Genomic DNA, 27,516 nt, shown 5'->3' with positions numbered 1-27,516 from the left:
ACATGACCATCTCTTAAGAGGACAGCTGTTGAAAACTGATGATCAGTCTCACACCCAACCTTCTCATGTGATTAACTCCTAACCGGGGGTCCCCCTGCCATGTATATACCATGACAGCCTCCTGAAGAGTATGCACACACACTTGTATTTCTTTTTCTTTTCCCATACGTTTCCTGCCACTGGTTGGGGGTCACAATCAGGTTGATGACAGATATTCTCTTCCTGGGGCAGGATGACATCGTTGGCAACGTGCCAGAGCCACTCTTGGTGAAGGTCACGCCCTGGACTCCGGCGACGTGCTGCTCTGCAGGGACGCATCCATCACTGGGAACACCCAAACCAGCAGGTATGTGGGAAGGAAGACTTGCATCAGCCGGCAGAGCTGGCCCCCCCTTCTTGTCCTTGGTAATGATGTGCTTTTCTGGCCCTTGGTTGAAGGAGGACGGGTGGAGCCCCTCACAGCCGCCAGCCCAGTGGTGCGGCCTCAGCTGTGCCTGGGGACCTGGGAGGCAGGTGTGTGTAGTGTGGGGAACCCCCACCTTCCCCCCCACCCCCGCCTCTCACCCTGGTGCAGCGCCAGCCGCGTAGTGCATTTCCCTTAATTATCAGAACCACGATTCATCAAATACCTACGTCCCTTTTAGGTCCTTCTTGCACTGGCAGTGTTGATACTAAACCCAGTGCATGCTCTTATCAGAAAACACAGGTGGACCAAGAACAGCAGAGAAGCTTATGAGAAATGACTGTAAGATAAAATGGCCATCCTGGATGGTTGGGTTTTTTTTCCCCACAACATTTATTCTTTTAGCTCCAATTTTTCCACCACCCACCCCTCATTAGCATTCTGCCCCCCAAAGTAAGACCAAAGGAAAACATGTGGGTGACATACAAAAAGACAATATTTATTTCACTCAAGCTTTCCTATAAGAAGTTAAACAAAATGATCCCTAGTTGAAGGCATTACCAAAAATATTGTTAACATTGTTTTGCGTATCCCTTCAGTGCCCAGATAAAGGAAAAACTTATCTGAATGAAAGAATAAGAATGACCATCCTTACAGTGGGTTTACTTAGGTATGTGGAGAAAAAAAATCCATACAGTTTAGGAGTAACATAGCAAATGAACCTACGAGTTTCCCACAGGGGAGGGAAATTCCACTGATGTATTCAGGTTCCCAAGAGCTCCCAAAGCCTGGGGATCACTTCTCAGCAATTATAGAACAGCCATAGGTATTCCCATAACTCACTGCCCTTTTCCCTCAACTATCTTGCAGCTTAAAGCAGAGAATGGAAACAAAATGCAATCTCCCCACTCCCGGGCTGTGACTGTCACCATCTGCAGTCCCCTGGCTAATCGTAATACCAAAGCATTCCCCTCTCCCCATTGCCATCCAAATAGGATGCCAGGAAAATTGGCTTTGGGTGAGGCGTTTAGGTGTTTTGCTTTCCAGAATTAAAAAAGACTTGACTAGGAAATAATCTTATCCCTACACAGGAAAACCAAACGTTCTTTTTAGAGAACCAGAGAACAAACTGGGACATCTACTCTGCCTGTCTCCCTTTTTTAGGTCTCAATCTGACCTAAAAAAAAAAAAAAAGGCACGGGAGGAAACATGTTGATCTCTTCCCTTGCCATGAAATTTCCTCAGAAAAGCCAGGGCACACTCCTCCACTGCGGTGCAAGCAGGTGGCCACTTCCGCCCAAACCTCTGGATAGCAGGCATCTCTGACCTCCTCCCTTCCCCTAAGAGCAGGAGTTGCAAGTGGCAGCATGATTGCCAACCAATGGGTGAGTGTCTGGAGAACTTGCAGTATCAAGTTTTTAAGTTCCTACCAGGAATCTGAGTCGGTGCACATGAGGAGAGAGAGTGGGGGGCAGGGGAGGTTAGCCTCTCACTTCCACACTTCTTTAAATTTGGAGGAAGGTAGAGGAGCGGAGGGAACACCTCTGTGGGTATGGTGTAGGGCTGGGTGAGAATGGAACCCTAACTTAGTATGCAAAAAAAAATGAATACAAATGTTGGAGCTGCAGATGCTATCCATATAAAGAAGCAGAACCTATTCATAACCAGTTGTGACTGTAAGGGAAAGGGGGAAGACATAACTATTCTTTTCTGAAGCAAACAGCGAAGTTTTAAGTGATGATAATACCTCCTTTCTGTTTAGAAAATGCATAATTAGTAAATGCTGAAAACCTTCAAAGAAATGCAGACTCACGCAGAAGTCACAAATATGCAAAAATCAGTCATTGTTTGTCTCCTCACACTTTACCTGAGATGCAAATTACTCCCTGCCCCTCTAGGTGTTCTGAGCAGCTTTAAATTCTAATTTCTGATGAACTGGGGTGAAAGACACATTGACAGGAATGTGGGCGAATGCGACAGGGGCGAGACTGGGTGTGGGAACCAGGGTCTGGCAAATGACAGGTGGAGATCAAATGGTAAGAACAGAGGAGTCTCCATGGGACTGTCAAACCCTTCGAGTGGTGCCTCACAGCCAGGGGCCAAGCACAGGGACACCTGGTGAATATCTGATCGGCAGAGATTAAGAAGACATGACCCATTGTGGGAGATGGTGTGGGGTTCAAACTCTCATACCCAACAAGTCTTTCTACCTCCACTGCCCCGAAAAGCCTGCCTCAGCTTTGAAAGGTAAAGGAGCTGCCTCTGCTGTTTCCCTAAGTGTCATCTCTCATGGCCAACACTGATGTCTGGGCCTTTCAAAGCAGAGAAAATTGCTGCTCAAGGGGTGGATGATTCCAGACTGCTAAAAGTTTTAAGAGCCGCAAACATTCCTCAATGAGATCCTAAACAACAGATAATAGATTTTTACCAATTTCATTTGCTAGATGTTCTCTGTGACTCAAGTTTGGCATTAGCAACTGCACCCAAAATGAGTTTCACACAACAAATAAAATGTGTTGGTATTGTTTGACACAAAGAATACAAAGCAGGCACAGATCCCTCAGAAGTTGTCCTAACTCTTGATAAGATTAACTCTACTGCCATCATCATTGCTGGCTGCTTTGTCCCCTCCTTTGAAGTCTTCGCAAGGGATGTCTGCTTTTATAATTCAACAACAATTATTCCCCTCTCTTCACCAAAGAGCCCCTTGTGTTTAGTTTCTCAGTGCACGACTCAACATAACAATCGTGGCTCTTCTGAGCTGCCTGTTTTTAAATGGCCCAGTAATTTTAGTTTCCATTGAACCAGTTCCCCCATCACAAACGCAGAATGGGATGAATCTTTACAAGGTCATGCTGAAGGCTAAAATAAGTTATCCCCATCACTGAGAGGCTTTCTTCAGGTTTTCAATCAGCACTACTGAGTCAGTTTCTTCTTTCGTTTGCTTCTCATAGATGTCGTACTTCTTCCAGTGCTGGAAGGGAGGAAAACACACACACACATGAGATGACTCTTTTAAACAATGTTCTCTCCCTGAGGAATCACAGCCAGTGCTTATTTTTAGGTTTGCGTGCATGGAACCATAAGTGTATGTTTTCCTGTTACAGTTTGGGGTTTGCTTTTTTTTTTTTTTTTGACTTAAGAATCATCTATTTGAGCAATTCATGAAACAAAACAATCAGGAATTAACATTCAGAGCAGGGCAGGGGAGGGGGGTGGCGGGAAGCATGGGACTGTTACATGATGTTTGACAGCCATCTCAAGAGAGAAGTTTGGATATCTCCAAAACTGGAAACAAAGTCTTTTAAGGACGAATAAAAGGGTGGTGGTGCTTTTCTTAAACGTTACTACCTTTATTTTTCTTGCTACTCAAATTTGCCCATTGCTCCAGAGATATAATAGCCTCAAAAAGTCAACCAGCAGGGAGGTCAATGGCAATATATAAAATGTCCCCAAAAGTCTTAGTTGCAGTTAAAACTTTTGAAAGATCATATATTGATAGTTTCATGTGACATCATTTGCTAGAACCCGGAATCATGAGTTTAAAGGTAAGCTCATCTTGAACTCAATGTAAGCATGTCTCTTAACGGTGAAAGCCAATATTTTGGTCTTTGCCTTCTTTACTTATAAATCAAGAGAAAGGGTGGAACCTGAGCTCAGTCTCCTCATCTGTAAAATAAAGTTGCTAGACTAAACCAAGGATCAGCAAACTGCCGTGACAGGGCTGGATCCAGCAGGCGGCCTGTTTTGGTAAATAAAGTTTTATTGGGAAATGGCCACGCGTCCGTTTCTGTGCTGTCTGTGGCTGCTTTCATGCTACAACAGCAGAGGTGAGTTGCCATGACTATGATCGAATGGCTTGGGAAGTCAAGAATGTGGCTCTTTACAGGAAAAGTTTGCCACCCCTCCACTAGATTATTTCTAAGCTCCGTCTCTGCTCTGATGTTTTTTGGTTCTCGAAGCCTCAGAAACGAAACAGAAAGCAGAAAAACAGAAACAAGAGCAATGGTGACTCTTCAGCTGCCTTGGGCTGTACGATTAAAGCTGGACTGAGCAGGTCAGGAGCATCCAGTCTTAGAAAGCATGTGCAGGGATGAGTCGAGGAACACTGCTTAAAACAGCTAAATTATTCTAAACAATTTAACCTCATACTCCTAGTGGATTGGCTAAAATAAAAAATTCTGACAATTTCAAGTGCTGACAAAGATGCAGAGTAACTGGGTCTCTCATATAATGTTGGTGGAAATGCAAAATCCTACAGCCACTATGGAAAACAGTTGGATGGTTCCTTATAAAATGAAATATACACTTATCCATGACCCAGTAATCCCACTCTCAGGTATTTACCCATGATAAATGGAAACATGTCCACAGAAAGACCCCTCTGTGAATGTTTATGGTAGCTTTCTTCATAAAAGCCCCAAACTAGAAACAAGCCCACTGTCCTTGAACAAGTGAATGGTTAAATAAACTGTGGCATGGCTGTATCAGGGAATGTTGCTCAGCAATGAAAAGAAATGAACTACTGATAATATGCAACAACACAGATGTCTCTTAAATGTACCATGCCAAGCGAAATAAGCCAGACTCAAAAGTCTATGTATTTGTGTGACATTCCGGAAAAAGCAAAAATCTAGGTCTAGAATACAGATCAGTGGCTGCAAGGGTATAAGGTCAGAGGTGAGGAGGATGACTACTATAAAGGGGCATGAGGGAACTTTCTGGAGGAAGATGAAAATGTTCCAGATCTTTTTTTTTTTTTTTAATTTTTTTATTTATTTATGATAGTCACAGAGAGAGAGAGAGAGGCAGAGACACAGGCGGAGGGAGAAGCAGGCTCCATGCACTGGGAGCCTGACGTGGGATTCGATCCCGGGTCTCCAGGATCGCGCCCTGGGCCAAAGGCAGGCGCCAAACCGCTGCGCCACCCAGGGATCCCGTGAAAATGTTCCAGATCTTGACTAGAGTGAGTGGTAGCTACACAACTGCACACATTTGCTACAGCTGCAACTATACACTTAAAAAGACTCAACTGTATTTTACATAAATCAAATCAACAAACCTGACTTTTAAAAATGTGAAATGCACATGATCTAATAAAAGGCAGTCTGAAAAAAATTACATAACCTTGAAATAATGGCTTATTCAATAAATGGCACTGAGACAACTGGCTAACCATTTGGAAAATAAAGTTAAACCCTACTCGATGGCCCACATGCATAAATTCTCGATGGACTCAAGACCTAAATGTAAAAACCAAAATCAAATATGTACTAGAAAAATATATTGCGCAAAAGTACATAAATCTGAGTCAGGAAAAGTCTTCCTACACACAAAAAATACAGGAAGATCTGAATGCATAAACAGCAAAACCCATCACTAATCACCCTAAATACTATACCAAGGCAAATGGACAAGCCAAAGGATTAATAACCAATAGATAAAAAGAGCTTTACAAACTACCAAGTTTCCAAAACATGCATATAGCAGGGAAAAAGAAATGGACAATGAACAAGAAATTCACAAAAAATTTAATTCGAGCCCATGAACATACAAAACAATACAAAAGTTGATATATAAAATGAAAACAAGATGCCCTTTTCTCATCCGTCAATTGGCAAAAAATAAAAAAAAATTAGATACCCTCACACTGACAAAAGCATGGTAAAACCACCATTCAGACATCCTATAGCCGGGTGTATAAGTTGGTACAACCTACTTGTCATCTCTGCTTGTGAAAAATTTAAAAGTATGTATCCTATTGCCCCCTTTCCTTAAAATGAAGGACTCATACTCTACATCTGTAACCAGGGTGTTTAGTTTAACAGCATATATTATGTATTTTTATGTGTCAGTAAAATTGAGCTACTGCATTTTCTTTACCCTCTGCATATTTCATTGCATGAATGCACTGTAATTTATTGGCTCAGTGTCCTCAATAGATATTTAGCCTGTATATCCTTTCTGGATGACAATTCGTCAATATTAATCAAAGAGTTTAAAAAGTATAATCTCCTTTGATCCAGCAATCTTACCTGTAACAATATATCCCTCCCAAATAATAAAATATATATGCCAATATAGCTGTGAAATGATGCCTGTAATAATGAAATTTAGAATTCCTCTAAATGCCCAATAATAGGGACTTGGTTCAGTACATTATGATATATTCACACAATGGAATACTTACTAGTTAGCCAGTAAAAAGTATACTATAGGACCAGGGTTGGCAAACTTTTTCTGTCAATGGCCAGATAATAAATATTTTCAGCTGAGTCTCTGTCTCCAAAACTCATTCTGCTGTTACAGCATGAAAACAGCCATAGATAACATGTAAATGAACAGGCATGGCTTGTGTTCCAACAAAACTTGATACTGAAATTTGAATTTCAAATAATTTTCACATGTCATGACATAATAGTCTTCTTTAGATCTTTTCAACTACTTAAACGCATAAAAACCATTCTTAGGTTGCAGGCTGTAGACAAGCAAGCAGTAGACAAGATGTGGCCCATGGTCTGTAGTTTACAGAGGAATCCTGGGCAGAAGGTAGTGGCTGGCAGCAGTTTTTAAATGTCCCCAAATGCCACCATAAAAAACACAAGTAGGAAAGGTAACTAGGGTAGGTAGGAAAGCAAAACCCAAATCCACAGACACAATCTACAACAAAACTGGATCACAATGATTCCCCAACAAACCCTGAAATACGAACGGGTGGGACAAATCAGAGACAGCTACAAGACCACAATGAAATTAGTTATGGAGGAGTCTGGCGAGGGAACCAGCAGGGCACAGGAGAAATCTGAGAACTCTATAATAGCTCAAACCTCAGCAAGCTAATTTATGAAGAACAACAGAGACTGGCAGGGGTTTGCCTTTCCATATAGTGACCAGGGGCGAGGAGCCCGCAGAATAGTCTGGGAGCTGCCTGAGCCGCACAAACTCTCAAAATCATCCAAAGCTCCCTTCCAGGGCAAAGGCCCACTCCGAGGAGCAACTGGGGCACAAAGACTCCACACTGACCCAGACAGAGACAAGAGAGATCAGAGAGAAAGGCCAGATGAAAAGAGAGGAGGCAGACAGGCAATGCCAGGAGATTTCAGTAAGAAATTCATGACACTTTGAATAGTGGTCAAAAATAATAGAAGATGGAATTCCAGAGCCATGAAATTGGGAGGGGAGGGATGGGGAGGGGAACTATCTTAAATCGATTTTCCTTCTAAAAACCCAGGGAAACTAGTTTCATGTAAAAATAAGCAAGAGAATAAAATCCTTGCAGAATTAAAACATACAAGACCCCTTGAAATACAGAAAATTATAGTCCAATAGTTCAAAACTAGCTAAACTATATTAAGAAAAAGTTACATGATATTTTTAAAAAATGTACATCCTATGAAAGAATATAAAAATTTAGAATAATGATACCTCAGGAATGGCAGGATAAATCTCAGGAAAGAATGAGAAGTAAAAGAAAATCATTGTAGAAATGAAGATTAAGCTAAAAGGAACACAACACAGGGGTAAATAAACATAACAGATAATACCTTGAGAAACAGATGATGAAAATAATTTTTTTTATAAAAAAATGGGGGGTACCTGGCTGGTTCAGTCAGTAGAGCATGCAACTCTTGATCTCGGGGTTGTAAATTTGAGCCCCATGGTGGGTGTAGAGATTACTTTTAAAAAGTCTTTAAAAAAAAAAAAAAGAGGCACCTGGGTGGTTCAGTCAGTTGAGTAGTCAACTCTTGATTTCGGCTCAGGTCATGATCTCAGGGTCCTGGGATCGAGCCCCCTGTTGGGTTCCACACACAGCAGAGAGTCTGCTGGAGATTCTCTAGTTCTCTCTCCCTCTGCCCCACCCCCTCTCATGCACATGCATAAAGGTACACACACACACTCTGTAAAATAAATACATTTTTTACAATCTTTAAAAATGAAGGTGGATAAAAATTATTCAAGAGGATGTGACAAATACACACAAGAGAACAGAATAATTAAAATCTAGAAGTCAAGACATTTGTACTGAAATTAAAAAGAGAAAAACACCGGAGACTACATACTAAAAGGGTACAGCACATTCCTCAGAAAATCAAGCCAGGATGACCAACACCACCAAGACATATTCTGGTAAAATTATTGGACTTGGAAGAAAAAAAAGCTTTTGACAATCAGACAGAAAACATCAAGTGTTTGTTTTTTATGTAAGCTCTACACCCAACATAGGACCCAAACTCACAACCCCGAGATCAAGAGTCACACACTCCACTGACTGAGCCAGCCAGGTGCCCAAGACCAGCCAGGTGCCCAAGACCAAGTGTTTTTTGTTTTGTTTTGTTTTGTTTTGTTTTGACCAAGTGTTTTAATACAGAGAGAAAATCATATTGTCAGCAGACTTTGACAACATTTTGTTCCAGAAGAAAGTGGATGCCATATTTAAGGTACCCAAGGCAAGAACATGTGAGCCATGGATTTTATATCTAGCTAAAATGACTTTCAATTATTAATGCAGCAAACTCCATCAATGTGTAAATAATTCAGGAAATGTTGGTCCCATGAATCCTCCCTGAGAAAACCTTTAAAGCTTCAAACAACTCAAGTGACTGGAGAGACATGACCATGAAGACTGCTGGTGAGCATCAAATATATACACTCACACAGAATTAAGACCAAACGGGGGCTCTCAGGGAGACACTATGGTAGGGAATAGTTACCTGCACTGACAATGCAGATACTGGACAACTTTAAAAATGGGGAGAGGACAGGGAGAACATATGGAAAAAATTGCCCTTTTCAATAATCATTAAAACTCATAATTTATCAAAAGTTCAGAGATTCCTTTAGTTCTACCTGCTTCTTTCTTACCCGTTGAATTCAAATAAAATTAAATATGACCATCTTATTAAAACATATCATACGATATGTCAGCTCAGAGTCTAGGCTGGAGACTCAGGATGCCTGGGTTCTGGGCTCACCTCTGACTCTTGTTCGTTAAGTTTGGATCCTAGCTTTGTTTTGTCCTCACAATATAATCTGGAGCAAGCTACACTACTTCCCGCTCTGGTACCTCACCTTCTGTATCTGTGTCCTGGAGATAACACCAGCTGCAAGATGGGGAAAACTTAACCAAGGAAGTGCTGAAAAAAGCGTCTGATACTTAGCAAAATTTCCATAAGTGCAAAGTATTATTATTGTTGTCACTGTTATTCCTTTTGCCATTAAAAGCTCCGTTTCTCTATGTTGTTCACATAACATCAAAGATGGTTATGTCTGGGTGTTAGGATGAAGAGTGATTTTATTTTTCTCTTTTGGTGATCTGTATTTCTCACTTCTCTGTAATAAATACACTTTGCTTTAAAAAGAAAACTATTTTAATTTTTAAAAATGCATGCTGAAGATTATACCTTTGTTGGTTTCTAGTTATTAGACCCAATGGTTAGCTGTGGTGGACAGGAAAAAAAAAACAATCTATTTTAATGAGGTGAACACTGCGGCAGAAATGGCTTCCAAGAAGATATTAATTTTTTCAATTGCCTTTTTTCATTTCTAAAACTTGGATTACTCTAATTTTCACTCATCATCAGCATTGTGGCCTTTTCCTGAAGGGTGCTTCTATGAATATCTCTGTGTAAGAAAGAAGAACAAATGCTCTGACCTATTATTCAATTTTGTGAATTATATGCCGGTCTATTTTTAAAATTACTTGCAGAAAAAAAAATAAATCCACAAAATTATCAGTCCATAATCCAGTTCTCACACTGCCAACTTTTTAAAACAAGGTAATCAACAATAGAACAATGGCCAAAGATGAAAAACACCACAGATGACAGAAAAAAAAATTAGTGTTTGGGAGGCTCACATGACTGGCTTTTAGTTGTTAGTCATCCAATCCTAGAAAAGCAGTATGTTATACCTTTTATATTTTAAAGAAATAAAAAAATTTTGAGGTTTCATGGAACACCAAATCTCAACTTAAGAATACTTTCAAGATTTGGTTATTTCCCACAGTGAATTTTCCATAGAAGCTGAGTGGGTTTCATGCCCCCTAAGCACTGTGTGAAATGGTGGCCTCTTGGAGGAATACAAGTCAATGGATTCCATGCCCCTGTCTTCTTCAGATCAACATCCACAACAGAAAGTTACACAATATGAATTGGGGCTCGCCATGCCTTAAAATCAGTGTGGCTTGAAAAGGAACCAGTTGAGAGGCACCTGGCTCGCTCAGCCAGTAGCACATGCAACTCTTGATCTCAGGGTTGTGAGTTCGAGCCCCGTGTTGGGTGTAGTGCTTATTTGTTAAAAAAAAAAAAAAAAAAAGAAGAAGAAGAAGAACCAGCTGAACATGGTGTGAAGGGGACAAATTTGGTACCATTTAAGGTGGCTATGGATCCAACCCTTCACTTTAAAAATTGAGAATTAAAGGGAAAGAATCAAACACGAATCTACCTTCCTAGCAGAAACAGAATTTCAGAACCACCAAAGAGCTGAGTTAATGAGTCAGAGCAGTGCTTTAGAGAAAAGGGCCAGCTTATAAATGTAGATTGGATGACAGATGAGAAAAAAATCATTTCAGAATGCCTGCTGAAATTATTGATTCAGTCAAGGAGACCAACTGGCACCAGAAGCATTAGCTAACAGAGCTGAGCTAAAGGGCTGACAGGGCACTAACCTAGCGCCACAGACTCTCTTCAGGTGGCAAGGGGGGAAATAAATAGAAAGTGGCAGGAGGGGACACTCTGTTATCACCTTAAGTACAGTGCTCAATCTTCAACTCACTAATGGTGGCACAACTGGACTGTCTCCTGACTCCTGGGACAGGGGGAGAAATTGTACTATGGGCTGAGTATTATAGGATATTAAGGAATGAGTCATTTTTAAAGTACAGCCATGTTATTTTGCTTCTGTAGGAAAGGGATCCTAGTTTTTCTTTTCTTTTTTCTGTGTTTCCTAGTCTCTTTTTTCCTTTTTCCTAGTTTTTCAATATACATACTGAAGTGGAAAAAAAGAAAAGATAAGAAACAACTCAGCAGTATCTGGAAGTCAACTCCCAGTTAGAAAGCCACTTTCCAATCAGGAATGTAAAACTGGCATGGTACTGAAAACATAACTGGTTTACAAGAAGTGGGGGGAGAATAGATAATTTTTTATGGATGAAACAGAAATGCAGATACAGAGAAGCCATCCCCTCTACACAGCCCCCCGCCCCCCAGACATGGCCCATAGCCCAGTTAGTCACAAAGAAAAGGCAAGCAGCAAAGCCACAGGAAGAAATGCTGTTGGCCACAATGTTACTATAGTGACGAACAAAACACTGTCAAAACACTAGAAACCTTAAGGAAAACTATACAGAGGATTTTGTTTCTTTGTGGCCACACCTAAGTAAGTATTTTTAAAGAGCTGCCATGGATGGTGTAGTGGGGAAAGAAGGGTGTTCAGACAAGGCATGGTTATTTCTCAGGATGAGGAGACAGAAACTTTGGGCTACCGTGGCTTCCGGTTCAGGTTCTGTGATGACCTTGCTCCACGACAGTCCCTGAGAAATGTCTCTGGGGCCCCCACTGTCCCTACCTCGAAAATGGGGGGGGGGGGGGGGTAGGGCTAGCATCGTCGAATCTTAAGAGTTCATGGTTAGAGGGCAGTAATTCGACATGTGAGACATCCACCTCACTGGATGACCTCTAGAGCCATGTTCCTTTCCTAATTCGATAATTCTCGAAGTCAAAGGCTTGTCTCTCTGCTGCATTTGCAGCTCAACTGAGTGAGGACTGCTGCTGTGTAGAGAAGAGAAGATTATTCATTTGCTTAAAAAGAAAACATGAACATTTGTTCTATTACCCTTTCCCTTGTCTGGTGTTTTTATTATACTTTCAGTTTTAAACTCTGATTTTATTTAATGGTCTGCAACCACCACAAACAAAAACATCTTATGCTTTTAGTGGTCCATCTTGTCAGTGTATCCGCCTCGCTAAATTATAGAATTCTCTGACTCATCGGGACAACGTATTATCCTCTAGACAGCAAATTGAAAAAAAAAAAAGCCATTTTCCCATCTCTGAGAAAGATAATTGATCTGATTTTGCTGTCAATGTTACTGCTGTTCACTCTATCACTCAGGCTTGAAACCTTGAGATTATTTTTACTCTCTGTACCTTTCATCGCCCACAGAGTCCCCAAGTTGTAATGAGTTGCTTTTAATGATGTCTGTTGCGTCAATCTCCTCTGCTACCACCTAAGTTCAAGTCCCTATTATCTCTCAAACCCGGATGACCAAAATATTCTCTTTTCCCTTAATGACTCGTACAGGGTTCCTTTTTATTATGAAAGCAATACATGCTTATTATAGTCAATTTGGAAAATTTCAGAAAGGTAGAGAATAGCATCAATTATCTGCACAGCCCTTCTGCCCAGAGATGATCATTTTGATTCCTCTCCTTCCACTCATTGTTCTATGTGTATATTCACCCGTTTTTACAAAAATTAGGATTGCAATGTACTCTGTAGTTATGATGTTTCTTGGTCTTGTACCTCATTTGGCTGTGACATTAAATGCTCTGAAAACCTACCTTGCCATTTAACTAATTCTACACTGTGGATGATTCACTGGCTTCTAAGTTTTTCATGTTGGAGACAAATGCTGCCTTGCCCATCATTGTGCCATTGTTGGATTAATTCCTCCAAATAGATTCTTAGAAGTGTAATTATAATAAGAACAAAGATTCTTGTGACATTTTTTCCAAGCTGCCCTCCAGTTGATGCTTTGGCTGTCTATCCTGTATATATGAGTGAGTCCAAACATATTTTCACGGATACTGGGCAGTTGTGTCATGGCACTGAGAGGGCTAGCAAACGCACACACCTTTCAGGGGTCTGGTGTGAGGTCAACGTGTGAAACCAGGTGGAAACTGGGCATGGTAGGGCCTCGGATGAACTGGTAGAGTGTATGCCATGCTTAAGATTCCAAACTGAAAAATTTTACATACGCTACGCTGGCCAAACAAAAACCTGTACTCGGCAAATTTGGGACTAGGTTCCCAGGCTGCTACCGTGCCTCCCCCTCCAATCCCTTCCCTTCAGACTGTTGGCATAATGATATTCCCTATACTTTCCCACAGAAGGCCAGCCATAATGTGACTCTAAACCTTTTTCTCAGAACTCTTCTATTCCAACCCTCTCCTTCTATCAAACAGAACTCTCAGAAGGTAGTGAGCTGGGATCCCTGGGTGGCGCAGTGGTTTGGCGCTTGCCTTTGGCCCAGGGCGCGATCCTGGAGACCCGGGATCGAATCCCACATCAGGCTCCCGGTGCATGGAGCCTGCTTCTCCCTCTGCCTATGTCTCTGCCTCTCTCTCTCTCTCTCTGTGACTATCATAAATAAAGAAAAATTAAAAAAAAAATTAAAAAAAAAAAAGAAAAGAAAATCAGTGCTCAATTGTTAAAAAAAAAAAAAAAAAAGAAGGTAGTGAGCTTCTCGAGGACACTCTATCTTGTCTTACAAGAGGTAATGTAGCCTAGTAGAAAGAGAGAGAGAACTCTAGAATCAGACAGTGCTGGATCAAATCCCACCTTACTACCTACTAGCTGTGTGACGGCAGTAAAGTCACCTAACCTCACTGAGGCTTCATTTCTTCATCTGTGAAAAAAAGAAAAAAAATGGTGCTAACAGCACTTCCACCAAGGGGTGGTTATGAGGATGTGATAAGGAATAGAAGCCAAGCACCTAATAATGCTGTATATAGGCAGTAGACTTTCAAGGACTGGCCAGAGGTGTGCGAGCACCTTCACTGTCTCTAACACCTGGCAGCTAATGCATTAGCTGGTGAGATGAAGAAAGAGATGGGGTGATCCTAAGAAAAACAGCCACAACAGTGATTTTCAGAGTGGGCTCTGCAAACGGATCTTGCCACAGTAGGAATCATCTGTGGCCTCCTGTTAAATATGCAGATTCCTGGGGCCCATCCCAGACTTGTGTGGTCAGACTTTCTGGAGGTGAGGCCTGGGATTCTCTATTTTTGCAAGCGTTCTGATTGGTGGAGACTCAACTAAAGTCGAAGACCCACGGGTTGTCATATTCCCCTCAGTTACAGTGCATCATCTCCTCATCAGGCACTGGACTTCAGGACCTACCTGCCTGGTGGTGCCCTATCCCCCAGCGGCTGGCATTGTGACCATGACTCAGTAAAAAAGTGACCTGGAGGGCAGCCCAGGTAGCTCAGCGGTTTAGCGCCTGCCTTTGGCCCAGGGCATGATCCAGGAGACCCGGGATTGAGTCCCACATCAGGCTCCCTGCATGGAGCCTGCTCCTCCCTCTGCCTGTGTCTCTGCCTCTCTCTTTCTCTCTCTGTCTCTCAAGAATAAATAAATAGAATCTTAAAAAAAAAGTGACCTGGATGCATCCTTCCTTGAAAGCATATCAGCATCCCTGCCTTCCTTCCCTAGCTATACATCAGCGTTGCTATCATGAATCGCTTGCATCTGGCTGGCTCAGTCGGCAGAGCATGTGACTCTTAACCTCAGGGTCATGAGTTCAAGCCCAATGTTGGGCATAGAGATTATTAAAAAAAAAAAAAAAGAACTGTTTGGGGATTAATGATAAATGGTAAGTATCAATAGTAATACTAATCACCAACACTTACTGAGCACTTATAAATGCCTCCGTGCTAAGTAGTTTTTATGTATTAAATTAATTGAATCCATATCACAATGCCCCAAGGCAGGTGCTATCATTACCTCCATTTCACCAACAAGAACGCTGAAGAGCAGAAAGGTTAAGAAGTTACCTAAGGTCACATGGAAAATGAAATTTGAATCCAGACAATGTGACTCCAGAGCCCAGGCTATTATGAGCTATGCTTGTACTACTTCACTAAATTAACTGCCCCATGCCTGATATTACCAATTTGAGATATATGTAATAATATTAATATTTATTCTATTTAGTGTCTGTATTATTATGTTTGGGTGAATGTACTGATCAGAGAAACCTAAGACTCTTTGGTTCCCCTGAGGCCTCAGGTTTTCCAGCCACAAATTCTAGCATGAGAGTCCTAGTTTGTCTGTCCTGCAGCAAACAAACTCTAACAGTTCGGGTGGGTCTCCCTTGTCTTCAGAGGTCAGCTTTCCAGGCAATCGCATGAACAAAATCTATTTCGACTGTTTACCCTATCTTTTTATTTCCCCAAATCTCCAAGAGTCAGAAGTCCTGCCTACTGGACTGGTTTCATCAGGGAGGCTCCTCTCCTTGAATTGTTTGGATTAAACAGAGTCCCTGCTCCAGAGACAGAATGAAGCATAGGGACAGAAGATAGGTATTCTGAGGACTTCGCAAATGGTATGCTTTGTCCGAGATGCCATATTTTTTAACTTATTTTTTTATTTTAAGTAGGCTCCATGCCCAGTGAAGGGCTCAAATTCATGATCCTGAGATCAAGAATTGCAGGCTGTACTGACTGAGCCAGCCAGGTGCCCCTGGATACTGCATGTTAAATCGTCTCTCCTCTTTTAGATAAAATGGAGTTTAAAACAACCAATTTCGAAATAATGTTCTGACACATGCTATAACATGGATAAACCTTGAAAATATTATGCTAAGTGAAAGAAGGCAGACACAAAAAAGAACAAATGCTGTAGGATTCCACTTACACAAGGTACCCAGAATAGGCAGATTCATAAACAGAAAATAGAAAAGGGGTTATCAGGGGCTGGGGTAGGGGGGAATGGAGAGTTTTTGTTTAATGGGCACGATTTCTATCTGGGATGATGACAAAGTTCTGGAAATAGTGATGATGGTTGCATGACACTATGAAGGTACCTAATGTCACTGAGCCGTATGCTTAAAAATGGTCAAAATGGCAAATTTCATGTTGTGTATATTTTACCAACCTCTTTACAAATCCCATAGCTTTCCAACAAAAACCAATTTTGAACTTTATGAAATCAGGGCTTACCAGCGTATCATCATTCTGGTCTCCAAACATTTCTTTAAAAATCTTGCCAGGATCAGGAATTGGAGGGAATATAATGATCTTGAGCCTTTAAGAAAAAAGAGACTTTTTTTTTGGATCCAATCTTCCAGCCAATAGGAATGCCCCACTTTAAAAAAAAAGCCACATTAAAAGAAGACTTGGACAAAAGACATGGTACACAAGTCATCTTTAATGATGAAGCAGCTGTGAAGAAATTTCCAAAAGAAGCTGAGAAACCCATGTCCTGAGAGCACCGAATAGAGGTAGACCAGAGGGGCCATCAGGATAAGCAGACTGCTCAAACCCTATCATTTTTAAAACATTTTTCCAGCTTTACTGAGATATACTCGACAAATAAAAATTATATTTGAGATGAACAACATGATGCTTTAATATACGTATACATTATGAAATGACGACTTCAAGTGAATTAACACATCCGCCACCTCACATGGTTATGACTCTGTGTGTGTGCACACACACATGTGCGCTGTTCCCTATTACCCTTTGGTGGCCCTGCCTCATCTCCTAAGCCCTAAATGTCGGTGTGGCCCAGGACTCCATCTTTTGGCCTCTGTCCCACTTGCTGAATAAGAGCACTCTTCCAGTCTTAGGGCTTTGGGTCTGTTGATATGCCAAGGGCTCCCACAATTCTATCCCCCTGCCAAGACCTCTCCCTTATACTCTCAGTTCATCACACAACTACCCATTTAACATCTCTACTTGGTTATCTAATAGGCATCTCGAACTTCTGTTCAAGCCTAAAGTCCTCACCTTTGTCCTAGAGCCAGGGCTCCTCACAATCTTCTCTATCGTGGCCAACGGCCCTGGTGTTCACTCAAGTTGCTGAAGCCCAAAGCCTAAGCTGTCCTTGAGCCCTCAGTAGCCCTGGGACCTCCACGGATGAGCAGCCATCAGCAGGTGCTCTCAGGTCTACCTTCCAAATCCATCCCACCTCTGACCACATCTTACTACCTCTGTCGCTAACCCTCCAGGTAGGGCCCCCTGCATCCTTCCCCCCAAATGCTGCAATGTCGCCTCGCTAGCCTACTTGCTTCCATCCTTGCCCAAGCCAATTCTTTGCTCAGCAGCCAGGGTGGCGACCTTTTGTGACAGTAAAATCAGGCCATGTCCCTCCCCTACTTAAAACCCTTCAGTGCCTGCCCCTTGTGCTCAGGAAAAAAAAAAGGAAATCTCAGTTCCTTGCTGTGGCCTACACAATCTGGCCCCACCCGCCTCTCTCCTGGCACGCAGAGTACCTTCTATCAGAGACAACTTGGTGAAGGTCTCTTGCCCACAGCTTCAAGTAGCAACCTGCTCTGCATGAATACTAGCCGAGTCATTTAACTCGTAAAGTTCTCCATTTCTAGAGTTTCGTTCCATAGAGCTACCAATTATCCGTGGCTATATTAGGCATGTGAAAGAGTAGAGTGAACGCATGGCCTATGCACACACAAAGGGAACAGCACCTGAGCGGGGCCATGGGAAACGGACCCAGCACTTTCTTCACCAGAAAATGGGCACGATGATCCTTCTTTGCAATGCCATAGTACCAAAGCCATTTATAGCCAAAGTGCTCCTGCTACCTGGGGCAAACGCCAAATACAGCCACAAAGAGGAATGACTGGAGCACACAGGCTAGCAGAAACTGCCAAGCCGACCGGGGCAGCTGCCTCACCTTTTGAGATAAAGCAGAAGGACTATGATGGCACCTGCAACGATGACCGGAGTGGCGAGCAACATGGTTATATAGAACGTGGGGTCGGTATTCTCACCTGGCAAAGGGAAAGCAAACACAGAACATTAGAAATCAACCCCTTTTGGAAAAGACACCAAGCAACGGTTGGAACAAACTAGTGAGATCACAGATACCTCTGTATTCCACCTCTCTGTTCCCTTAATGGCAAACTGCAAAGTCCTACTCTGGTGTCTAAAATGTCATGGATAAATAAAGACCTTGAGGGTCTTCCAAAACCAGGCTATCTTAACTAGTTTCAGACACTACTCACAATGTTATACCTGATAAAAAGGCCATATCGTTAACAGTGACAATCTTTTCTTATTGGTTACTTACCACTATTAGTAGACCTAAAATAATCTTAGCTACCACTACTTCTTAACTAAGCAGCTACCATACATGCGATACCATCTGAAGGACTTGTACATGTTTACATCTGTGCTACAGAGACAGGTAACAGCATCTCCTATTTTTACAGATGAGAAAGATAAGGCTCAGGGAGGTTTGATGGCTCATCCAGGAGGGTTTAGGAAGTGATGTGGGTGATCCTCAAACCTGGTACTGTTTGGTTCCAGAGCTGTTCACTGACCACCTTGCCATGCCTCACACACACACACAGAATATCGTGTCTATTTAGAGCTTCACCTTTCCCACTAGGGCATGGCCATCTAGAAAGCAATGTCAGGGCCCAATGTCATCGTGTTAGCCCCTAAGATGACCCCCAAATGATCTCTGCCTCCTGACGGTCACACTTTATGTAATCTCCTCCCCTGGAGGGTGGGCTGCACTAACTGACTTGTTTGTAAAGAACCGGACAGCCGTGGTGATGTCATTTCCAAGATTAGGTTGTAAAAGTCTGTGGTTTCCACATGAGTGTCCTCTCACACACTCTTGCTCAGGTCACTTCCTTGAGCGAGCTAGCTGCTATTTCATGATGAGGCAGCCCTGTGGGGAGGCCCAAGTGGCAAGAAACCGAGGGAGGCCTCTGTGTTAGCTCACCAGAGCTGCTGTGGCACATCACCACACACCAGTTGGCTTAAAACAAAAATGGATTCTCTCACAGTTCTGGAGGCTAGAAGTCCAAAATCAAGGTATCTACAGGGATATGCTTCCTCTGATGGCTCTAGGGAAGAATACCTCCTTGCTGTTTCTTAGCTTTTGGGGGCTCCCTGGAATCATCAGTGGTGCCCCTTGACTGGAGCTGCAGCACTCCATTCTCTGCCTCCATCTTCACAGGGCCTTGTTCCCTGTATGTCTGTGTGTCTCTCGGGGTTTCTGTGTACCATCTCTTCTCATAAGGATTCCAAGCATCAGACTTTGGGCCTGCTTGAAGACAGTGTGACCTCACCTTAACTTGATTACATCTGCAAAACTATTTCCAAATGAAGTCACATTCACAGGTATAGGAGTTGGGACCTGAACGTAAGTTTCTGAGGGATACGATTCAACCTGCTACAGCCTCCATCTGCCAGCCAGCAAGGAATGGAGGCTTTCTAATGACCACATAAGTGAGCCTGGACAAAGGTTCTCCAGCCCCAGGCAAGCCTTCAGATGAGACAGCAGGCCCAGTAAACAGCTTGACTGTAACTCCATGAGAGAACTTGGGCCAGAGGTACTGAGCTAAGCTGGGTCCAGATTCCTGATCCACAGAAACTGTGAGATGGTAAATATGTGTCTTTTAAGCTACCCAAGGTTGAGGTACATTGTTATGCAACAATACATAACTAATACAACTATGTCTGGCACACAGCTTGTTCAGTCCCTCAACTAATAGGGAACTGACTACCTCAACAATTGGTCTCTCTGACCATTAGGCAGCTATTAGAAAGTTCTTCAATTGGTCCTATTTTGCCCCATGGAGCCACACAAGAAAAGAACCTATTCCCTCTTCTACCTAATAATAGCCCAAATGTTAGAATTCAGCAATCAGGACTCCTCACCCCCAAACTTGCTTCATTAACTACTCCTGCCAGAGTTTTGAGATTCTTGCACAACCTGATGATCTTTTTGAGGATAGACTGCAGTCTGCCACTGAACCTCCCACAACATGGCACCCAGAATAGAATACCACACATTTCTGATGTGGCCAGGACACGGTGCCCCACCCTGTAGCATTCCCTTGCTCTGGGTGCTGTACTGTCACTGAGGCCTATGGCTGCTTATGCCTTTGGGGGATATTTATGTCAATGCTGAGTCACTTTGAGCTTACAGTTCAATAAAACCCTCTACCCTCCCCCCATAACACACGCACACACACACACACGGACGCACACACACAAAGTAAAGGTCTTTCCAATCTTATACTTGGGCCTGACACACAGTTTGCTCAGCTACTCCATTAATAAATTAAACTGTTGTTTTCAAAGCCAGATACAGTTTGATCTTTATTAAAGGCCATCAAGGTCACTGTTCTGCTCCTGATTCTGTCACCAGCACACAGAATAGCCCTCTACCATTGCACAATCTGCAGATTTAATCATGCCTGCCTTCTGATATTTTTGTTCAGGTTGTTAAGAAGATGGAGACAGGACAGAAGAGAAAAAAAACACCTTTTGGATTTTGGATTTTCAGAGAGCTGTATATTGTGAATTAAACCTGGGTGATTTGATAGTAATTAGACAGAAAATACAGTCCAGTTGTAAATATTCTCTGAGTGACATCAAGAATGCAGAACAATCCTTTACCCCAATCTATTTTCTGCTTCAGCTTAGTTTCCATGCATCAATGGTTTAAATTTTAATGAAATCCTGTTTTCTTACCTATACTCATCGCTTGACTCCAATTACTCCAGAGTTTGTCATCCTCATAGCATAACTTATTTGTTCTGACTCTTATTCTGACTGTGTTCAAAGTATCAGGAAGAACGCCGGGGACCATGAAACAAATTGTACCCTTAGATATAAAATAAAAAACTCATGAGGAATATTACCAGTTTATTCTCTTTCTCTGCTTCTGAATTCTAAGTATAATTATCTGCCAAATTCTGTATATGATTAAGACTTGGATTGCAGTCCAAATTCTCTATCTGACTTCAACTCCTCAAATAAAAGTTAGCAATAACCCACAGAACACTTTGAGTTTGTTTTTCTCAAAGCAGTTCAAATTTAACTGTGGCCGCTCTGCCCCACCCCCCATTATTCTATGACTTTAAGCCCAAAGAGCTAAAGTTGAATTTACTGACCTCCAGGTTTCCCTCAAATTCTGAATTCTGACATTTGGCCTCTTCAACCTTGAAGATATAAGAAAACAAATATATTTTAAAAATTTAAACGGCTACAGTCTATCATTTAACCATTTCTAATGAGGTTTCTTTTTATCCCATCAAAAGAACCAGGTGCAGTGAAAGAAGGTTGGGTCAATCACAAATCCATACGAGGGAAAATAAAGAATCTTGACCCCTACCTCACACTATTTATGAAGTCAATTCCAGATGGATTGCAGATCTAAATGTGAGAGTTAAACTGAGCAAATAAATACATAAATACTGCAAGATTTTAGAAGAAAATGTAGAACATCTTCATGACCTTGAAGCAGGAGACAATTTCTTTCTTTTTTTTTTTTTTTTTAATTTATGATAGTCACAGAGAGAGAGAGAGGCAGAGACACAGGCAGAGGGAGAAGCAGGCTCTAGGCACCAGAAGCCTGATGTGGGATTCGATCCCGGGTCTCCAGGATCGCGCCCTGGGCCAAAGGCAGGCGCCGAACCGCTGCGCCACCCAGGGATCCCGACAATTTCTTAAATAAAAACAAAAAAATATCAACACTAAAGGAAGAATTGTTATAAAGTCATCTATATTAAAATTGCAAACTTCTTCTGTTCATCAAAGATATCCTATTAAGGAAATTTTTAAAAGTCATGTATAGAGTAAGAGAAGATATTTGCAATTCCTGACAAAGGACTTGCATATACACATATCATATAATATATACTTATATTTATATATGATACATATACATTCACATATGTATATCCCACCAATTAGTAATGAAAAGACAGACAACCCAACAGAAAACCTGGCAAAAGATTTGAATAGGCATTTTACAAGAGGGTATTCAAATTGCCAAGGAACATGTGCAAAAGTGCTCAACTTCCTTAGTCATCAGGGAAATGCAAATTAAATCCACAAAATAACAACAATACACACACTACCAGACAATACCAAGTGTCGGTGAGGATATGAAGCATTGAGCACTCTTGATCTCTGCTCTTAGTAGTGTAAATTGGCACAGCCATTTGAGGAAAGTCTTATCTATTAGGGACAATTATACATAAGCCTCTGACCCATACATGCCCAACAGAAATGTATGCAGATGCACACCAAGAGACAAGTATGTAATGTTCATAAAGACACTATTCATAAAACTCCAAGCTGGAAACTATCCAAATGTCCACCAAAGGGAGAATGGATAAGTCAAATGTGATAGACCAACATGATGGAACAAATGCAATGAGAACAAAACACTGACAACTACAGGCAACAATATCTGTGACTCTCAAAAACATAACATTGGGTGAAAGGCGGCAGATGCAGACAAAAAGTAAGTTCTGAGGGTGCCTGGGTTGCTCAGTCAGTTAAGCATCTGCCTTCGACTCACAGGTCATGACTCCAGGATCTCAGGGTCCTGGAATCCAGCCCCACATCGGGCTCCCTGCTCAGTGGGGAGCCTGCTTCTTCCTTTCCCTCTGCTGTTCCCCCTGCTTGTCCTCTCTCTGTCATATATAGAGTTTAAAAAGAGGCAACAAAACTAATTTATGGGATTATGAGTCAGGGTAGTAATTGTTCTTTGGGAGGGTAGAGACCAAAGGGGGTTACAATGGGACTTCTGGGATGCTGGTTACTTAAGTGACAAATCATTTGCAAAACTCACTTGTGAAAAATCACTGAGCTGTACATAACGACTCGTGCAATTTTTCTATTGGATATTATACCTCAATTGAAAGTTTAAAAAAGTCTCCCTTGTTGAGAGTATAATATATCAAAAATGACTGGGTTAGAGAAAAGAAAGTATAATGCAAAATTCTCTTCCACACAATTTAAATCATTTGCTGTCTGATGTAAAGAGAAAGATTAGTTCCTAAAATGTAAATATTTCAAAATGAGAGCAGAAAATCAACACATGAAAATCTGTTGCTTAGTATAAATAGTCCGTCTCCTTCTGGTCAACAAGTTATATGAAAAGATGTTCAATATCACTAATCATCAGGGTAATGCAAATCAAAACCACAATGAGGTATCACCCCACACCTATTAGAATGGCCATCATCAAAAAAGATAAGAAATACTAAATGTTGGCAAGGGCGTGGGGAAAAGAAAACCCTCATGCCCTGTTGGTGGGAATGTAAATTGGTGAAGCCACTATGGAAAACAGTATGGAGCTTCCTTAAAAAGTTAAAAATAGAAATACCAGTATAGGGAATATAGTAGTCAATATTGTGATAACGTTGTATGGTGATAGATGGTGACACTTATGGTGAGCACTGAGAAATGTATAGAATTGTTGAGAAAAAAAAAGTTGTATACCTGAAATTAACACTGTATATCAATTATACTTCAATTTTTAAAAATACCATATGATTCAGTAATTCTACTACTGGATCTCTAACTGAAGACAATGGGGGTGCCTGGGCAGCTCAGTTGGTTAAGCATCCAACTCTTGGTTTCAGCTCAGGTCATAATCTCAAGGGTTTTGGAGTCAAGCCCCATATCGGGTTTGAGTCAGCTTAAGATTCTCTCCCTCTGATCCTCCCCTCACACACGTGCTTTCTTTCTCTAAAATAAATAAATAATTCTTTGGGGAAAAAAAGAAAATGAAAACACTAATTCAAAAAGATACACGCAGCCCTGGGGCGCCTGTGTGGCTCAGATATGGAAGTAACCCAAGTGTGCACCAACAGATGAACAAAGAAGATGTGGTATGTATGTATGTATATACACACACACACACACACACACACACACACAATGGAATATCATCCAGCCATGGGAAAGGAGATCCTGCCATTTGTGACAACATGGAAGAAAATCAAGGGCACTGTGCTAAGCAAAGTAAGTCAGAGAAAGGCAAAAACTGTATGACCTCACTTAAATGTGGAATCTTAAAAAATTGAGCTCATAGAGGCAGAGAGTAGAACGGTGGTTGCCAGGGGCTGGATGATCAGGGGAAATGGGGAGATGTTGGGCAAAGGGTATAAACTGTAGTTATAAGTTCTAGGGATCTAATGTACAGCATGGTGATTATAGTTAATAATATCATATTGTATACCTGAAATATGCTAAGAGAGTAGATCTTAAGTGTCCTCACCATTTAAAAAAAAGTAACTGTGTGATGGATGTGTTAATTAATGGGACTGTGGTAATCATTTCATAAGATTTATGTATCATAAATCATCACATTGTGCACCTTGAAAATCACACTGTACACCCCAAATATATATGGTTTTTACGTGTCAATCATACTTCAATAAAGCTGGAACAGTCAACTTCCATCAAAGAGACGTTTAAACATGGGGCAAAGACCAGAACACACAATTATGATTTTTGTCCTTGAATGCTATGTACTAAACAGTTGCTAGTAGCGTTTGTGAAGAACTGAAAGGCCAACTGAATGATGAAGAGCATCCTATCAATACTTCTCATAGGGCAGAGAAAAAAATACTTTGGAATCAGAGACCTGTTGGGAAATCCCAAATACCAACTACCACTTGAGGGATAGGATTGTAGGTTCATGTCTCCCGCTCCTGGACCATCTCCTGGATATATGTACATTCCAAAATTGGCAAATCACTGTGCAAATTGGATGTTCTGGGCTCTTGTTCAAATGTAAATTCCCTTGCATAGTTTATCAACTGCTCAGATAACTCCATGAGAAAAGGAAAACAAGGGCACAGAGGACCAAATAGATATTTTGTGGAGAAGGGGGTTGGTCAAAGACAAGTCATTCCTTGCTCTGTGATTCTGCAGGAGCTACCTCTGACCACAGCCCCCATGTGATGGCACCAGTTCATGTCCTGGCCTACTTCCCCCTCTTAACTACAATACCAGGCAAAATAATTCCTCAAAAAGTCTTGCAAAAAGGGGCAGAAAAAGGGCCTAACCAGCAGAGCTCAAAATCAGTGAGCACACAAAAAGCTGGTGACATTTTAGGAGAGGAAGCAGCTGGTGAACATCTGCTAGGAGAAAGAACATTATTAAACTCAAATGTATAAACAGTGCTAATTCCAAATAGACTACAGTTCTGATTTAGGAGACCAAATTCCATAGTATGTACATTCTCTTCAGTGCAGAAGTTTGTAAAGAAAGGTAACTCAATTCAACAAGAATTTAAGTGATGACTATGCACACGGTGTTATACCAAATGCTCTCCATCAAAGTTTAATACAGGAAGACCAATCTTTGAATACATAAAGGCCAACTTATTAGCTGTGTGGCCTGTAGCAAGTTACTTTACCTCTCTGAGCCTTAGATTCTCAATAAAATATAGGTTAAAGTAGAACCATCTCATGGATTGTTATACACTACTCTATAAGAAGTACATAGAAGAGTAACTTTGTAGCACATCACAAACACTTAATAAATGATGGCTGTTACTGTTCAGAGGAAGCTTTGAGGTGGTCCCCAGGGTTAAGAACACTGGCTTTAGACTCAGCCTTGCTGAAATCTTGACTCTACCACTACTAACTTAGGAGTAACCTCTGAGATTACAGTTTCCCATCTGTGAAATGAGGACAAAATAACAGGACCTAGATCCTTAGGGTTACTGTGAGGACTGAGCAAGACCATTGAGATCGTGTGCTTATTAAAATGCCTACCACATAGTAATCGCTAAATACATGTTAGCCGCTATTAGCAGGAGCAGCACGAAGTAAACACCTCTCAACTCCTCCCTGCAGGAGCTTTTACTTTTAGTCAGGAGAAAAGGCCTACACATGTGATCAGGGTAACCAGCAGGACATAATTCAGTGCCAAATGAGTAATATAAGCAGCATGTGTCTCAGGATTTCAGACAGAGGGGAGCAGTAAAAGCCAGAGTCGTCAAGTAGACTTTTACATTCTGACAGCTGACTTTGTTGTAAATCCAAGCCTCACCTTCTCCCTACTTGGAAGCCCTTTGCTTTTTCCCTTTGCAGTGCTGTATGGGGACACTGGTTTCTGGTATGGATAATGATTATTCGATTTCAGCAAACAGATTCACCTGCAAATGCCCAGAAGAGCACTGGTCAGCTGTGGACCTGGGCACTCCCTCTGGGGTTACAGCCTGTCAACACTGGCTTATTTTTAGTTAGTGTTTTGAAACTCCCACGATGAGCTCAAGCAACTGGACCAAGGAATTTGCCCACATGCGAGATGCAGGGCTCTTTTAAAAGCCATTATAAAACCCTTGATTTCTAACTTTGAAAAACTTAAACGCACGCAGGGCCCAGGCAAGTGGCACAATCCCTGTGGTCCTGAGGCGCCACCTTATGGAAACCACACTCCTCGGGTACTGTGGTATTTAAATCTGGGCAAAATCTTCAAATTTAATAAAAAAAAAATTCCCCTCGGTTTGTAGTTCAAACAAACATGTTTAAGGCCTGAGTTTGTGACCTCTACTATAAAGCGGAACAATAGGACTGATGCCCTGAAGTTACACCACATCCTGTTATGCCCAGTGGCCCACAGGGACCTCTAATTAGTGTGTTTTGTACTCCCCAACAGTGTAAATGTACATAATCCAACCAATACTGACTACTCAAATTCTACTACTTTAGTTGCCACAAACTCCAAGAAAAGGGAATGACTACACCAGAGCCTCAAAGTATCTACCCAATCTGACCCCAGCCTCCTGCTTACACATCTTTCCCTATCAATTTCAGCCACACTGGTTTCTTTTTTGTTTCTCACATGTGCCAAACTCATTCTTGCCTCAGAGTCTTTGTACTTGTCCCCTCCACTCCCCAGATTTTCACATGGCTGGCCCCTGCTTGTCATTCTGGTCTTATCTCAAATGTCATCACTTTGGATGACTATCCAACCTCATATTCTCTAAGGCCCTCCCATCATGCTACTGCATGACCCATTTGATTTTCTTCCTAGCATTCATGCTCTGAAATTAGCTTTCTCATTTACATACTTATTTCCCAGCAGATAGGCTTCATGGGAAAAAGAGACCTTGTCATCAGGGAGATGTATACATAAAATAGTGCCCGGCATGTGGTAGATATGTAATAAAAATTTGTTCAGCAAAAGAATTGATGAACAGCATGAATCTTACAGCCAATGCTCCTACCATCAACCCTCAAACCATCCGCCATGCCCTGTTTCAGACGAAAAATTTTACCACCATCATCACCATCAGGTGACAAATTGAAGAGCTACATTTCACTCATGTTTCAATTTAGTACCCCTGTAAGAAATTCAAGTGAAAGAAAAATATCC

General features: G+C 41.6%; 1 protein-coding gene across 1 annotated transcript in view; it reads right to left on the bottom strand.

The window, feature by feature from the left end:
• Positions 1–881: 881 nt before the first annotated feature.
• Positions 882–27,516, bottom strand: part of IL13RA1 (interleukin 13 receptor subunit alpha 1) — a 53,423-nt gene continuing 26,788 nt past the window's right edge. The window contains exons 7-11 of the mRNA XM_025986773.2: positions 21,282–21,329; positions 20,860–20,992; positions 18,041–18,137; positions 16,345–16,429; positions 882–3,377 (exon numbers count right to left, since the gene is read on the bottom strand). Coding sequence (XP_025842558.2) covers positions 3,285–3,377; positions 16,345–16,429; positions 18,041–18,137; positions 20,860–20,992; positions 21,282–21,329 — 456 coding nt within the window. The 3' untranslated portion in view covers positions 882–3,284. The remainder of the gene's footprint in view (positions 3,378–16,344; positions 16,430–18,040; positions 18,138–20,859; positions 20,993–21,281; positions 21,330–27,516) is intronic.

The sequence above is a fragment of the Vulpes vulpes genome, chromosome X, assembly GCF_048418805.1.
Source record: "Vulpes vulpes isolate BD-2025 chromosome X, VulVul3, whole genome shotgun sequence".
NCBI classification, from domain to species: domain Eukaryota; kingdom Metazoa; phylum Chordata; class Mammalia; order Carnivora; family Canidae; genus Vulpes; species Vulpes vulpes.
The sequence above is the reverse complement of the archived record's forward strand: the minus strand, read 5'-3'. Positions and strand labels throughout refer to the sequence as shown.